The sequence below is a fragment of the Cetorhinus maximus genome, chromosome 19 (assembly GCF_964194155.1).
Source record: "Cetorhinus maximus chromosome 19, sCetMax3.hap1.1, whole genome shotgun sequence".
NCBI lineage: Eukaryota > Metazoa > Chordata > Chondrichthyes > Lamniformes > Cetorhinidae > Cetorhinus > Cetorhinus maximus.
The window spans coordinates 49,388,657-49,405,077 of NC_135897.1; the positions used below are offsets into that span (position 1 = coordinate 49,388,657).

Consider the following 16,421-nt stretch of genomic DNA (forward strand, 5'->3'; position numbering starts at 1 on the left):
TTCATTCGTACCTACCAAGATCTTGTGAAACAAGAGGATATTTTACAAATCAATGTTATGCATCTAAGCTTGCATCACTGTCATTAAATACTAAGTGGGATCTACTCTAAAGTAAACAGAGTATGTGCTTTGTTATATAAACAATACTCATTTATTCCTTGAACCTTTGACCGGGTATAGTTGAGCTTAGTTGAAGAAAAATGGTGTTAGCATTATAGTGATATTGCAATGGCATCAACTAAAAGCAGCTGAACAGGGAACTAAAATGAGCCAAAGGTTGCTGAGCAAATTTAAACAAAGATCAGTGTCTTTGAAACCTTATGAATATCTTTAATTGCTTGAATAGAAAACAAGTATTTTTCATTATTTATAAACCATTCTATTATTTTTGAGTGATGTTAGAAAACCCAAAGAATACTCCACCAAAAACAGCTACAGAAATTGGTATCTTTGCCCTGATGCATGTCTTATGTGTTTTGTTATCTTAGCAAACAGAACCATTTCATAAATTTATCACTTGGGGGAAATCTATTAATACAATGGAAGACTTTAGGTTAGATCACCTCATTGATCTAGAATTCCCAAATTAATTCATTGTATGAAAATGTTAAAATGGCAGTTGGGAGATTCTGATCTCTGTTCTTGTTGAAGTAATCTCCACAATTTACCCTACATAATTCTATAAGCAATTACAAGTATTATGTGTCATCACAATTTTGACTGTCTTTTCCAGAGCAGTTAGTTGTTATTGATCCAGGAATCAAGGTTTGTCTTTCATTAAAAAACTCTGAAATCACTTATCTCAAACAACACTGTAAAGAACTGTGAGTAATTCACATAAGTGGGACTGGATTCTCTTTTGGGCAGAATAAAGGCAAGATGGGACTGCTGTTAGCTCTTCCTTTTCCTGACTTAGACCGATTTCCCTTGGCAGGGTCATGATGCGGAGAGCGATACTGCCTGGATTCCCACTCGCTAGAGGGAGCCCACTTCTACCATCTGGGTGGTGAAGCAACTGAAGCAGCAGAACAGCTAAAGAGCAGAAAATATCCCCACAGTTTTGTGGGTCACGATCTAGAAATGTAGATGTTTGAGGTGAAATGCAGGGAGAGTTGGTCTCTATTAGGCACTTTCCCTACATTAAAAGATTTCTGCAACTTTACAACAATTATTCTAGGCTTACCACCATCTTTCACCAAGCAGTCCAGAGAGCAGCATTAACTGGGGTGGATGGACGGAAGTGGGGACAAAACCTGGGTTCTGACCAATGTCCCTCTAAATTTTTTTTTCCTTGTGCATGCCCTGTTCATTTGAATAAGCGAAAACTTTATTTCTTTTTTTGCACAAGATATCTTAAAGGGGGCAATTTGTAAGCAGCCTACATGGTATCTTCTGGGTTGTTGCATGGCCACATGTCTGTATCCACTTCACTTCCTGTTTCCTGCTACCATGCACCCAATTTCGAGCAAGTCAGCGGAAGAAAATCCATCACCCTGATCCCCTAACTGGGGAATATATGTGCGATAGTGGTCAGAAGGCATCATATAGAGAAATAAAAATATGTGCAGCAAAAGAAAGGATGAGATTCCTTTCAGGAACTGGATTTAAATTCAGACTAAAGAGATGAGCAGGGTCGAATTACTAATGTGATGGAATCTGTGGTTTCAAGCCGTTTATTTTTTGAGATACACTCTAATTAAAACCTGACCCTCCCAATTTGTAAGGAAATTAAAACTGAAACTGCGATTGGAAACAAAAACTTCTAGGGAGACTGAACCTGGTTGAAAGCATATAAAAGGACACAGATCAATCAAACTCAGTGGAAATTGATTGGTCCAGTGCTGCAGGACAGGCAAGCTGAAAAAGAGGCTAGATCCAGAAGCTGAGAATAAGCAAATACATGGCTGCTGCAGCTGTTTCTGTTACGTGAAGGTGAATTTGGTGGATCTACGTCATCTAGACCAAGTTGGGGAGGTTCTGCAGACATGTGCCATTTTTGGTGAAGACCGTGCTTGCTGAGCTCGGGTTGGTTGTGCCCTGCTGTTGGCTGGGGATCAGGCTAGTTCCTAGAAGGAGAGGGACTGAAATTCTTTGTAAGGAAGAGAAAGTTCTTAAGGATTTTTGTGACTGAGGTTGATGACTGAACTGGAATGATCTGCTGAGCCAATTTGTAAGATCTGTCTTAGTTATATCTGTCATTTAATGTGTAATTTATAGTTTTTAAATCAACCATAATTTGTCTGTGAATTCATGTTTAAATGATTGATTCTAGGTTTTAGCATACGGATAGTTAGCTAAGATAGCATTTAGTGTTTGCTTTATTTGACTATTATATAGTAAAAATTCTTCTGTTTTAAATCCTGGAATATAGTGACTTCATAACTGGGATTTCAGATTTCTTTTTCTTTAAAAAGTTACTGATCTCTACTGAGATCATAACACTATGCTGATCATATTGCTACTTAACTCCCTGAGCTGGAACTATAATAAATTCTTGAACTACTCAGAATTATCTCCACAGAATAGTTTCTACTGTTGTGAACAGTTATGCATGTCTTGCTCACTCTTAAAAAAATGTTCACACTACTTAATTAAATTAAAATTTAAGAAGACCTGAGTTTGAACTTTCTTGTGCTGAGTTGCAACAGAGGCCTGGAGAGGTGGTACACGCATGTTTCCTGGATAAACTCATTTCCAAATTAATTGAAGTAGCCACTGGCATAATTGTTGCATGCAATGGATGCATGAAAATTGCAGTGCTCTCTTTAAAATGACAGTTTCAGTCTGTGCACCAGCAATGACCATTTACAGCATTTCACCAGGATTCATGGTGTCATACCATGATGCCGGATCTGGCCACAGGCGTCACAAGGGTGCTGGAAGCGGAAACAATCAATGATTTCAAGGAAATTGGATGGGCACTTGAAGGAAATAAACCTGCAGATCTACAGGGATTATCTGGGGGAGTGGGACTGTCTGGATTGTTCTGCAATGAAATAACATGGACTTGATGGGCTGATTGGCCACCTGCTGTGCCATAAATGACTCTATGGAACATGTTTGGCTCGTTCAGTTGATTCTCTAATAACTTCACTGCCTATGTGATCAATCTTTTATCATATTTTTCAAGAATTACATCAAGAGCAGAAGCACCTGCACCAAGCATCCAGACCAGGCATCAAGGTATGCCACCAAGCATGGAATCATGGATTCTAACAGCACTGAAGGAGGCCATTCAGTTTATTATGCCTGTTATACTTTATATTATACTTTAAAGTAGGAAAATACACAGATCTTTATAAAGTATATTTAAACCTCCAAGGCCTTCTGGGTGGAATTGAAGTCAGACGGCTCCCAATTAGGCATACGAGCAAGGAATATCACTCATACCAACTGGAAAGAGAAGGCAGTGTATCATTCCTGATATTCCCAGGATAGCAGACCTGGGCCAAAAGAAGTTCAAAGACCACACTAGGGCGGCAAGATAATATGCAGGACATTCTTCTGTTTCTTCCACGCCCGCCTTGGCCACCACTATAGTCTTCATCCTCTTAAAGCAACAGCTATACAACTAACCCTTCACAATGCACTCTGATTATGGGAGGGCTCAAATTCAGTGTTGATGGAAATCTTGGTGAAATGCTTTAAATGGTCCCTATCTGTTTGTCTAAACTATGGCCTGAATTTTTCCCTCGTCGGGTGGGCTTGGCGGGAGTGGGCGGTCGCGGAGCCGACTGCCACCTGCGATCGGCTCCGCACCACCATTTTACGCGGGTGGGCCAATTAAGGCCTTCCCTGTGTAATACGCGAGCGATAGCGCGCGAAAGAGCACTTCAATCTCCCTGAGGCACGGAGCTGCCTTAGGGAGATTGAAGTGCTTTTGAAATAAATAAATAAATTGAATAAAAATTTGATGGGACATGTTTTTATATTTCAGAAACATTTTTTATTGAATTTGTTAAAGCTTTAGGAAGCCTCATCCTACTCATGGATGAGGTTTCCTAAAAACCGTAAAGGCCGCTTGGCCTTTTTGCCTGCCCGCCAACCGTTAGGTTGGACGGGCAGCGTAAACTTGAAATTAATTAGTTTCTTAATGGCCTTAATAGGCCTTGTAATATCAGCAGGCGTGCAGCCGACTCCGGTGCGCGCCCGCCAAACAAAACATCACGATGACATTGGGACGCTCACCCAATGTCATCGCGCATCATTTTACGTGCCGGCATGTCGGGCCCGCCCCTGCACGCTGACTGAAAAATCCTGGCCTATGTATTTTTTCCTATTCTCTATCTGCCTGCTCAAACCACCTTTTCTATCCAACTACATTCCTAAGTGTCTCTTTCATATTTGCCAAAACAAGAATATTCAGAGTGGGAGAAACATAAGAAAACCATGATAGGCTCTAAGCAGCAAAAAAAAGTGACAAGGGAAAGATGAGGAGAGAAAAGTAATGGGCCAGAGAAAAGTTAAGCCTAAACATTATCTCGTAAACCATGAGTATAGGAAGCCCTCAATAATAGTTTCATTTTTATTGCCACTATTCCAAAGCATTGTTCTGTTGTTAAGGATATCATGAAGTAAATTAAACATTCCTGAGCTCCTAATTTGGAGCCATACTTGAAGAGTGCAAGCCAGAGACAGAACTGCAACACTATTGTGCCATTTCTCTAGCTTGTACTTTTTAGCCTGGCTCCTCTTTTGGAGTGCAATCTCTAAATTTCTGATTATGCTCTAACCCACTATTGGCATTGCAACAGGAGAAAAAAACCAATAATGAAACCTTAATAATAAAACAAAATAGTAAGTACCTCCAACGCAGTTCTGAATCGCCCTGCTGCTACTGAATATTTCTTCTGGTGGTAGTAAAAACTTGCATCCTTTAAAGCTTTAGCAAGCCATTTATCCATTTGGGGTGCCAAATTCAAAGCGCAGGAAGTCATAGATTCTCCTGATTTGCTGGTTTCACATGCTGATTGAGTACTTCTGTAATCTTGGGATTCTATAAATTCATACATTATTTGTTGTTCATCAACATAAACCAATTTCATTTCAACATCCATTACACTTTTTAAGGGCACACGAGTGAGAGACTGAACTACTGGTGGATCTTGATGTTCTACTATTTTCAATTCTTTTTTGTTGGTACATTTTTCTTCATTTTCTAGTTTCCTTTTGATCCCTAAGCTGTCTAACGTACTCTTTCTCTTTAGCTTGACCTTCCTTGTATGCGTCATCCTCTGGTTTAAATAGGATTCTGGTTTTCTGCTACATGCTTTGCCATTCCCATTAGGAGGTCTTGGATAATCTGTTGCATCATCTGATATACTGTTTTGAGATATCTTAAAAGTATCTATTTCTTTCTCAATTTTAGTATTGAAAGCCACATTCTGTTTGCCATCTGAATTTTTCATAATTGTAGAAGCCATATCCAAACATTGATACCTAAATAAAAGATACAAAATATGAATGGTTAAAATATACACTGAAATGCATACACATTTTGTCACACCATTGTATGTTTCTAAAATTTTAGTCCACTTAGAAATTTCTTAATTTTGTAATATATTGGCTCTCATATTGCAATAACAACTTTCATTTATGCATTTAGAGAAAAATTCAAAGACACTTCATACCGGCAGAAGGAAAAATGGCCACTGAGCCGAAGGAGACTTTAGGAGCAGTGACCAAAAGATGGCTCAAAGATGTAGTTTTAAAGAAAGGTCTAAAATGGAAAGAAAGAGGTAGAGGGGTTCAGACAGGAAATCCCAGAAGTTGGGGTCTAAGCAACTGAGAGTATGGCTGCTAATGGCAGGTGAATGGAGGGAGTGGGGAATGAACAAAAAGTCAGAGTCAATTAAATGGAGAGTTTGGGGTGGAGGCTTAACAGACATAAGAGGTTACAGAGAGGCAAGGGTGAAATCATGAATATAAACATGAGGTTCAGTGTTTGGTAAAAAGCAGACAGATTTGTTTTTTTTTCAAACACTGGCCAGAATAATTCAGGGCAACATAAAGGAATGCCTGAGAAAAGAGTTTTCCAAATTCAGGGAGTTAATTATCATGAGCTAAAAGTTGACTGAGCTATTCTAACATGGATGTGGCTCAAAAGGTGTAGAAAGTTATCTGCTGAAGCACAGAGTGCAACCATAATTAGAGTGGGAAGTGAGAATTTGGAGAGGGTGGAAATTCAGCGCAGAGGGGAAAGCAGGTGATTCTTTTTGCCTTTAATGTTTGTCCTGGTTTATATGCTTGAGGCAGTAAGTACAGTGCTTAAAATTTTGATCAGTGTTTTAGCACTTAGTGCAAGTTGGTGTGAAGAAATTCAAAAATAAAACACAATTACCTTTCAATAAATACAGACATAAGATATGGCAGAGCAAATTGTGTCAGCAGTAGATTTCTCTGCCTCAAATTTCTCCACTTGAGTCACTGGAAGGCAGCATGACTTGGAGACATTCGAACACACAAAAGAGAGGGAGCAGTATCTGGACAGTTTGCTCCAGATCTTGGTCACACCTTGTAGGGGGCTGCAGGGTCAAATTGGGACTGATTTGGCTGCTATTATACAGGTTAAGGGGAATATAGATGAGATAGAGAACAAGGAGCCACAGAGTTTGAACCTATCAAAAAGGCAGAATGTACTTGCTGCCTTTGGGGTTAAGGGTGTAAATTGTTGGGAGGACAGCCAGAGTGCTTGGCAACTTGGAGCACAAGGATGTTCAAAGGGAGGAGGAGGGGTAGCAAAATGTGGTTGTTGCTTGCGATTCAATATCAGGGGAATAGATAGCATCCTTTGAAAGTAGGATCCAGAATCCCACATCGTATGTTAACTTCCAGGTGCCAGGGTGAGGGACATCTCAAATCAGCTTGAAAGGATATTGGGGAGGAAGGGGGAAAGATACAGTTATTGTGGTTCATGTTAGGAGAAGAACAAAGGAAAGAGTATGCAGGAGTTCTCGTTTAGGTGGCACCAGAAGCAACAGCAACTAAACGAAAGAACAAGACCTCAAGTGTTATAAATTCTGGATTTAATGTAATATAGAAGCAGTTTATACTCCTAAGGGGCAAGCGCTCTACTTGCCAAGAAAAAAGTCACATGCAACAAAAGAGCTACATAAAACTAAAAGGAAAAAAAAATACAAAAATAGCACAGATCCTGGTGACAAGTGTTATAAATAACAACAAAAGAGATGGCAAGAATTATAAAAAGGGACTATGAATTAACAGAAGCAAAATAACAGCTGTGAAGAAATTAATGGCAGTAAAAGTCCCCAGAGAAAAAAAAGTTTCCATCCCTAGGTTTTAAATAGGCGGAACATTGCAGATGTCTTAGTTATAATCTTCCAAAGTTCTCTCAATTCAGGAACTGTTCCTTTAGATTGGAAAATTGTACATGTCACTCCACTATTTAAGAAAGGTGAGAGGAAAATCAGAGTATTATAGATCAGTTAGCTGAACTTCTGTTGTCAGGAAATTAATAGAATCTATAATTAACGACAGGGTTCTGTACAGCTTGAATTTTTTTAGCTGAGCAGAGAGAGCCAGCATGAATTTGTAAAGGGTGAGCAATGCCTGACAAACCTGACTGAATTTTCTGAAGAGATGACTAAAATAGTAGATGGAGGAATGCCCATGGATGCTATTTACATGGACTTGCAGAAGGCCTTCGATAAAGTCTTTCATAAGGAACTGTTGGCTAATGTTGAAGCTCATGGAATTGATGGAAAATTAATGAACTGGTTAGGAAATTAGCTGAATGGCAGGTGAGAGAGTAGGGAAAATGGGCAGGTATCTAGCTAGCAGGATGCAGCGAACACCATCCCACAGGGATGTGATTATTAAAGACTTAGGTGATGTGATAGAGAGCCACATTTCAAAGTTTGTCAAGCACACAAAGATAAGTTGCATTGTAGATGGAGATATAAAATTACAAAGAAATATTAATAGTTCAAGCGAATGTGCAGAACTGTGGCAAATAAATTTCAACTGAGTTAACTGTGAAGTTATCCACTTTGGACTTAAAAAGGATAGACCAGAGTGCTGTCTAAATGAAAGGATAGAGGGCGGAATCTTCCGTTCTGGAGACGAAGTCCGGTGGTGGCGGGAAAGTCGAAGTGTTCCTGCTGGGCAGCGGGATGGTTGAACACGTGATCTTTGCTGTTCACCTCATTAATTATGCATCCGCAAGGAGTTTGATCAATCTCGTGACAGGATGAGCAGGAAGTCACCCACCCTGCCGTTACCTCATGGGGTTGAAGGGTCCTGGCACCATATTTAAATGGCGCCCAGACAGCCATTTACACAATGCAGGCCAGGAGCTCCATATTCTGGATCAGTTACAATGTCAAAGAGGGGAAAGCAACCTCCAGCCCCACGATTCAGCATTACCTCCCTGTAGACTCTCCTCAGGCTGTCTAGGAAAGGCGGGAGGGATGGAAGCAGGAGGCGCTCCCACCTGACCATGCCAGCCTGGAAGGAAGTCGCCAGGGTGCTTGGTGCCCAAAAAAGGACCGTCCTGCAGTACAGGAACAGAATGAATGAATGATATGCTGTGCTGCGCCAGGGTAAGAGCACCATCAACTCAATACAAACTCACACTCTTATAAAGGCATCAGGCAGTCCAAGGGTTAGAGTCCACAGGGATGTAACACATGATCAGCAAATGGGATACCAGTGTTGAATGTATACCAGCCACTAAGCTCTCCATCTAATTATTCTTGGACAAATGGCTTTTTAATCACTTATTGGGAAGGGCGCAGCATCTACAATAGGCATGCATGCTTCTGAACCGCTCATTCACTCATTGTCCTCATAAGCAATCCTTCCGTTTTTCTGCAGGACAAGATTGCCCATAACAAGTGACAGCATGCCACGACAGGAGGTGGCACCCCGAAAATCCGTCCCCTCACTAGTTTCGAGGAACAGGCGCAGAGCTGGCAGAAGAGAGAGAATGTGCCTGCGCTGAAGGTGAGATCGGTGCCTCCCAACAAGCCAGTGAGGATGCATCCAATATCCATCTAAATGATGCGGGCAATGACTGAGTGTTCTTTAATGTGTAAGCCTGCTTAGTTAATCACTAATTCTCTCTTTTCTCTATTCCAGGTACCAGCAAAGGGGAAGGACATCATCCTCCAAACGCCATAGCGCCAGCCCCAGGCCACCTCTGAGGAGAAAGCCACTGCACCGTCAGAGGATGCACCGTCATGGCATTCACCTGCACCCTCCACCAGCACAGATACATGCACCTTGGTGGGTCCTAGCTCTAAAGTAGGTTCAGGTTCCCAATCTGGTGATCACCTCACAGAAGCGGGTCCACAGATGGCAGAGGCAGTGACAGCCAAGTTCTCTGACACTCAGAGAATTGCTAGAGACTAGGTCCCTGCTGAGTTCAAGTCCAATGATGAGCCTCTGGACCCGGCCCTGAGAAACCTCTTGGAGATACAGAGATAGGCAAGGCAACATCAGGCAGAATAGTCAGAGGCGGTTCACAGGCTGGATCAAAGGCTGCTGAAGTCTGTTCACATTCTGTCTGCTGTCATGACTCCAGCATGTAAGCACATCGAAGTCTCCATGGGAAGGGTGGCGGCAGCCATAGAGATCCTGGTCCAGCAGTTTCTGCCGGATTCACGCTCGGACCTTCACACCAAACTCTAGCCATGGATGAGTTTCAACAGTGGCTAGGCGAGGGGGGGAACTGGGGACCGCGACTTGCCTCCAGGTTCCCCTTCTCCTCAAGGAATCAGGGAGAGGCCATCAGGCACCCAATGGGAGGAGGAGCATCAGCCAAATGGGCATTCACCCAGGACACACTAGGGTTGCCCTGCCTCTCTGCCTTCCCTTTGCCAGTGACCCCATCAACTCCAGCAGATCAGGCCAAGGAGGGTGCACCTGCACTTGAGCAGGAAACTCTAAGCAGGCCGTTGCCCTCAAGGCCTCAGGCCGTCATACTCATTTCAGACAACAGTGTATAGCAGTTGGTAGGCTACCTCCACCTCAGCTGCGGATATTAAGGTTGCACCAAGATGTAGCGGTAGGGTTAGAAAAATGATGAAGTACTGAATGGTGCCACAGGTGTTCACTCATTGTATATAGTTGTCACTTTTGTAAATATATGTTGAATCTAACCATCTCCAAGTCTTATGGATTCATTTTGTTTCAATTTGCTACAATATCTCACAGTCATCTAAGGGTCCAGAATGTTGCCTCCCAATATAGTTCCATCAGGATCTTCAATAGCATAAATTCTCACATATTTTCACCACAGTGAGCAGTCTATAATTTCACATCAGCAACAACAGACAATGCACATTTGTGACAGAACTGCCTGGCCAATACACCTTTCAGCCAATTATCGCTGGCAACCATGCTTTGGCCTTGGCAGAAGTGCTCATCAAGGTTATTGATTTTACTGCTGCTGTTGCACTGGCGTCAGTTGTTTGTGAATAACACGAGTAGTCATCGCATATTAAATTAGATTTGTTTGTCCAATGTGTAATTTAGAATGACTTAATGTATCCTAAGTCAATGAGAGCCCTGTCATGCAATGAATTCCAAATTGAATTGAGTGCTGTGCCTTTACCCAAGAACCACTTAAAGCCTTGCTAAGGAGGCATGCAGGTCCAAATAAAGATCATGGGGATGAGAATTACTTTTATTGTGTGAGAAACTGCTTTTGAGCACTGTAAACCTTCGAAGCCTATGGGCTCCCATGATGTAGTGTCCAGATTTAAAGCCAAATGTCCTTCCTTGGTAACTTGTCATTCTCTGCCCACGAGACACTGAAGTTGCCAAGTAAGGATACAATGTGCACCTTAGACTTGACTGCAAGGGGGTTAGAATGTATGATTTAAGAGGTGTGTGTGCATATTGATGAGCCATTTTCAGAGATCCCATGATCTTTATTTGGACCTGCATGCCTCCTTAGCAAGGCTTTAAGTGGTTCTTGGCACTCAAAGGCACAGCACTCAATTTGATTTGGAATTCATTGCATGACAGGGCTCTCATTGACTTAGGATACATAAACAGGAATGGCCTTGTGTGCTGTACCGTCTCAAGGACTGCGCTGCTCTCAATGCGATACAAATCCAACTCTTATAAGGCCTCTGCAGGGTCCATGCAGGAAAGAATTACTCATTGGCTGTTGTGTCGAGAACGACTGCTAAAGGTATTGCCCTAATGCAAAGATCATCTAGAACAGAGACTTGTCAGGCTTATGATTGCTGAGTCCCAAGTGGTTATACCTTGGCCAACTGTTATCCTGGTGAGGCACTCTCAGTGATGAAAATGCAAACCAACATTGAAACTTTACTGCATGATCTAGATGTTAATGGTTACTGCTTCATGATGTGTGAATGGGGTCAGGGGGGTGCAGTACCAAGATGATGTCTCAACATTCTGCAGTGTGGAGAACTAGCAATGGGACATATGGTGCTTTCATGATGCCGCTCCCTATTGAGCCATGCATCTGGTTGTGCCTGAAAGAGTGATATGTGTGGTAGGGCCGCTTTATTGAACAGGTGTCAGACTGATTTGAGTGCATCACTATGTAATTTGGATTTCCAGCCGCTTATAAGCTGCCATGCACACTGACTTGGTGAGGGCATTGGTGAAAGTACTATAATATGTGGAGTTGCCTATGAACATGCAAGAAGAGTGTGCTGTTCAGGTTCCACAGTGGCCATATGTTGCCAAGGCTACTTAGCTATTTAAAGCCTTCTAAGGATGAACCGATCATCAGGGCAGACAGTAAGTACTGATATTTCCATAATAATTGAGAACATTGAAATTTCAAGAGAAGTTCTCGCTGAGATAAAAGATGATGCGGCCTTCCAAGCAGCAAAGGAGAAAGAAAATAAAGAAAATAACTGGAATCTTGTAGCTAACAGGTTGTCACGGGCACGTCTCCGGCGTCGTACTCGTGCGATGACCTCTTCATATGGCCCTCGTCAGATGCATTCCTTTCAACGTCCTCCTTGTCAGAGATGTTGCGCTCAATTTCTCCCTCAGGCAACAAATCCCCCCCTTTTCAGTGCAAGGTTGTGAAAAGTGCAGCAAACAATGGTGATCGGGACACTCTCTGTGGTGAGCATTGGAGAGCCTGCGTGACCAGTCCAAACATTGGAAACGCATCTTCAGAAGGCCTATCATCTGCCCTATCAAGGACCTGGTGGCAGAATGTGCAGCACTGCATTTCTCTTCAGCAGGACTATGTGGACAGCAAAAGGGCATCATCAGCCAAGTCTTTTGGGGGTACCTCTTGTCCCCGAGGAGCAAGCCCTGTAAGCGACAAGGTCCCTCAAAGATCTGTCGCACCTGCAAGTGCTTCAAGGTTTGAGAGTCAAGGGAGATCCCCTGGGTAACTAGCACAAAGGTGCAGGATCTGCCTTCTGTGATCCCAAATTAGCTGGATATTCTGAGAGTGAAATCATTTTCAATTGATGAATCTTGCTGGCTGCTTCCAGGGAGCTCCCAAGGCCACATGTGTGCAGACAATGGCAGTCCTGCACTTGTAGGAAACCACATATCGCAACGAATCCAACAGCTCTGGCAGACCGGCTTCCAGCATCCATGCGGAACTGGACATACAGGTGAGCTTTATTGAAAATGTTATCTGTCATTTGTGGGTTGCCAATTGGGAGATTCCGCAAAGAACCCCAATGGAGCCCTGGAAGGAGCCGCTGGCAAAAAAATTCAGTGCGGCAGTTACCTTCGAAGCAATTGGCATGGGATGCCCTCCTAGTCCTTGCGGCATCAATTCTTCATGGAGGTGGCGGCAAATGTGAGCTACCACATCCCTGGACATATGAAGGTGCCTGCAGCATTATTTTTTGCTCACCTCCATATAGGAGCAGCATCTTCTATATACCTGTGATCAGGCCACTGGTCCTTGTTGAATTTGCCCCTCTTCAAGAGCATCTTGGGGCCCCACGCTCTCTTGCTGCTCAAGTTACTGCTCCTCCTGGACCTGTGCTAATTGATGGTGGGCCCTTCTCCTCCTCATATGAATTAGAGCTATAATAATCAAGCCAGGGTTACCTGCAGCCTGCATTATCCCCTCCTCTTTGTATCTGTTAACGAATACAACTGAGAATTCAAACACTTGACTAGTTTTCCTCCATCTCCAAGCCAGTACAAAGCTCTTGGCCTAGCCTCCGTCTAGATTTGGCGTCCCCAGGCCACCCCTTTCAGGTGAAGCATATCCTGGAGGACCACAGGTGACTGATCCTCCCCTTCAGACATGACTGCGCATTCACAAAGAGGGTCTTGATCAGGGTGAATACAGCCATGTGCGAGAACCATCCTTCAGGCAATTGTCAGCTTCCTCAATGAGCCTAGACACTCTATATAGATAACATAGCCTTGTAATAGCGTCATGGCTGTAGGCATTGTGTCTTGTAAGCCTTGACCGTTAAACTGAGAATACTGAGGCTTGAAATGTGCCTGTTGCTTCTGTCCAGCAGTCATGACCCATGAATGATTTAACCTCCATCCCTTTTTACAAGAGGCCTCTGTCTCCTCACACCAACTCAAATGTAGCCCCAAAATGCAATGTATTCTCACGTGAATGTGCATCATTAGTCAGGGAGCATTGCTCCTTCAATGGGCAATTGACCCTCAAAACCAGTACTCAGCTAAGGCTTGTTTTCCATGGTCTGAGCAAATAATTAATAGGATGCCCCTTCACTCCGCCTGAGCAATCCTGAACTCCTCCCACATGCTTTGAGACCTCTCCCATATCATTTTTTCATGCTTGTTTTTCCAACCGTGTCATTACTCAGTAAAGCCAAAGATGGTGCTGGTAACATGAGTGAGACCAACATCTTCCAACCTTCCCCGTCAACACCGAGTTCCTCACATCCTCCTCCACGTTCACCGCCTCTTAATTCCACTCTCTCCTGTAACCATCCGCCCTCCTCCCCGTTACCCTTGACCCTATGTGGATATTCCTGTTCTCCCCACTGTTCCCTTCAATATTGATGTCCCCACGCCCTTTGATGGTCTGACTCAAGGCCACCCAAACCCTTACTTTCAGAGGCCCCCTACACTCCCCGTGAGACCATCTAATAATTCCTCATGACTTTAGAATTACCAATTTACCAGATCCAAACGCCTCCCTTGAATGGGATTATACCCTCTTTATCCAAGCACCATGCCTCAAACCCCCCGCACCAAATGCCGTAGTTAACTGACCACACCCCAAACAAAATTCTGTGCATGACCGTCACTGCCCAGAGAAGCCTGCCCCGACTGAAGACCAGGACCAAGACATGCATGCCACGCAGAGCACTCTAACATTGCCCCAGCAGTGTGGCCTCATTACCCGGACAGTCTTTCACTCTTTCCCTCTGGTTCTTCCCTGCCCATCGCAGCCCCTGTCCCCCCGCCACCACCTTGCCCTTCTCCTCTGGTCCTTCCCTCCCCCGAGTCCTGTCTCCATCGCACCCTTCCCCTCTGGTCCTTCCCCCCACCTCCCTCCCCCTACATCCCACCACAGACCTGCCTCCATCTCACCCTTCCCTTCTGATGCTTCACCACCGTGCCCCCCCTCTCCCAAGACCTGCTTCCGTCTCACCCCTCCCTACTGGTCGTGCCTCCCATGCCCAACCTTGGTACAGCTTGTACTACAGGCACCTGATATATACTAGTAACGGTATAAAAGGAAGATGAAAGCTGACCTCCAAGTCGTGGATGAAATGAAGTTCATGCGTGCTACTTATATACGGTTGTGAAACAGAAGGCTCTAATTAGCTGTTGGCAGGAAACTTGATTTGAAAGGAGAATGTGATTCCAGTGAGTTGGCCTTTTAACGGGCATTCATGACAAGCTAATGAATGCAAATGGTGTTCACGACATTGTTCCACCGGAACCTCGACCCACCTTTAACCTGCCTTCAAAATCGGAAGAACAAAATTCCTGGGATGTGAGCATTGCACGCAAGGCCAGAATTTGTTGCTTATCCCTAGCTGCCTTTGAGAAAGTGGTGGTGAACCGCTTTCTTGAACCACTGTAGTTTATGTGTTGTAGATACACCTATGATGCTGTTAGGAAGGGAGTTCCAGGTTAATGACCCAGTGACAGGGAAGAAACAGTGATACAGTTCCATGTTAGGATGGTCTATGGCTTGGAGGGGAGCTTGCAGGTGGTGGTGTTCCCATGCGTCTGCTGCCCTTGTCCTTCTAGGTGGTAGAGGTCGCAGTGCTGTTGAAGGAAGCTTGGCAAGTTGCTGCAGTGCATCTTGTAGATGGTCCACACTGCTGCCACTGTGCGCCAGAGGGGTAAATTTATCAGGATGCTACTTGAAATGTAAGGGTTAAATTATGAGAAGAAATTAACACAAACTAGAACTGTATTCCCTGGAACTTAGAAAGCTAAGGGGCAATTTGATCAAAGTTTTCAAGATATTAAACGAAACTTATTAGGTAGATAGAAAGAAACTATTTCTGCTGGTTTGGGAATCTAAGATAGAGAACATTGCCTGAAAATTAGAATCAGACCTTTCAGGAATGAACTTAAAAAACATCTCTACACAAAAAGGGTGGTAGAAGTTTGGAACACTTTTCCGCAAACAACAATTGATACTAGATCAATCGTTGATTTTAAATTTGAAGTTGATAATATCTTTGGTTAACAAAATCTAAGGAATGAGGTAAATGGATCTTATCGAATAGCGGATAGGCTCGAGGTGGCCAACTCCTGTTCCAATGTCAATAAGTAAATGAGTTGATGTAGTGCCAAGTGAGAACCATGAAAGCAAGGCTGACTTTACAATGGAATTGGATCCTCTTTAGGTAAAAGGTGTCCCAAATGTACTTCATATACAGATGTACAGTAGCTAACAAAGGTTTCTCTCTGTGATCTTCCTGAAGCATCATTTCTTTTGTATGCTCACCAAATTTCCCTTGTTCAACTTCCTTTTCTTTCACTGCATCAACATGGAGTCTTTGTTAAATGCTTAAATTGTGTAAGACAAAGAATGAAGTGAGATATCGGCTGGACTTTTGTGGAGTTGGGGGACCCCGTGGACCTTTGAAAATGGCGGACAGGACCCGACTCTGGGGTTTCCACCCCCATTCCCAGTGCTCCCAATTTACGCTAGCACAGGGGAAGCAAGCCCGCACCTTGCATTCCTGATCTGGCCGGCTCCATTGCAGGGCTAGATATCTCCTAACCCCTGCAATTTTCATGGAGTAACCCCCAGCTTCTCAAGGACCCATGATTCACGGCCCCTCAGAGGAGTCATGAACCATAGTCCGGATGTGAGAACCTTTTTGAAAGATAAATTCAAAAGGTCATACCCATGCCCCCCCCATCCAACTCCAATGGCTCCTCATACCCTCCATGCTAGCCCATTCCCCTCCACTGCCCCCCAATGGCCACTCATGCCCTCCATGTCACCTATGGAATTTCCATGCCCATTCATCCAG

General features: G+C 43.6%; 1 protein-coding gene across 1 annotated transcript in view; it reads right to left on the reverse strand.

The window, feature by feature from the left end:
• Positions 1-5,330, reverse strand: part of LOC144694192 (spermatogenesis-associated protein 16-like) — a 231,216-nt gene extending 225,886 nt beyond the window's left edge. The window contains exon 1 of the mRNA XM_078564549.1: positions 4,806-5,330. Coding sequence (XP_078420675.1) covers positions 4,806-5,231 — 426 coding nt within the window. The 5' untranslated portion in view covers positions 5,232-5,330. The remainder of the gene's footprint in view (positions 1-4,805) is intronic.
• Positions 5,331-16,421: the final 11,091 nt, after the last annotated feature.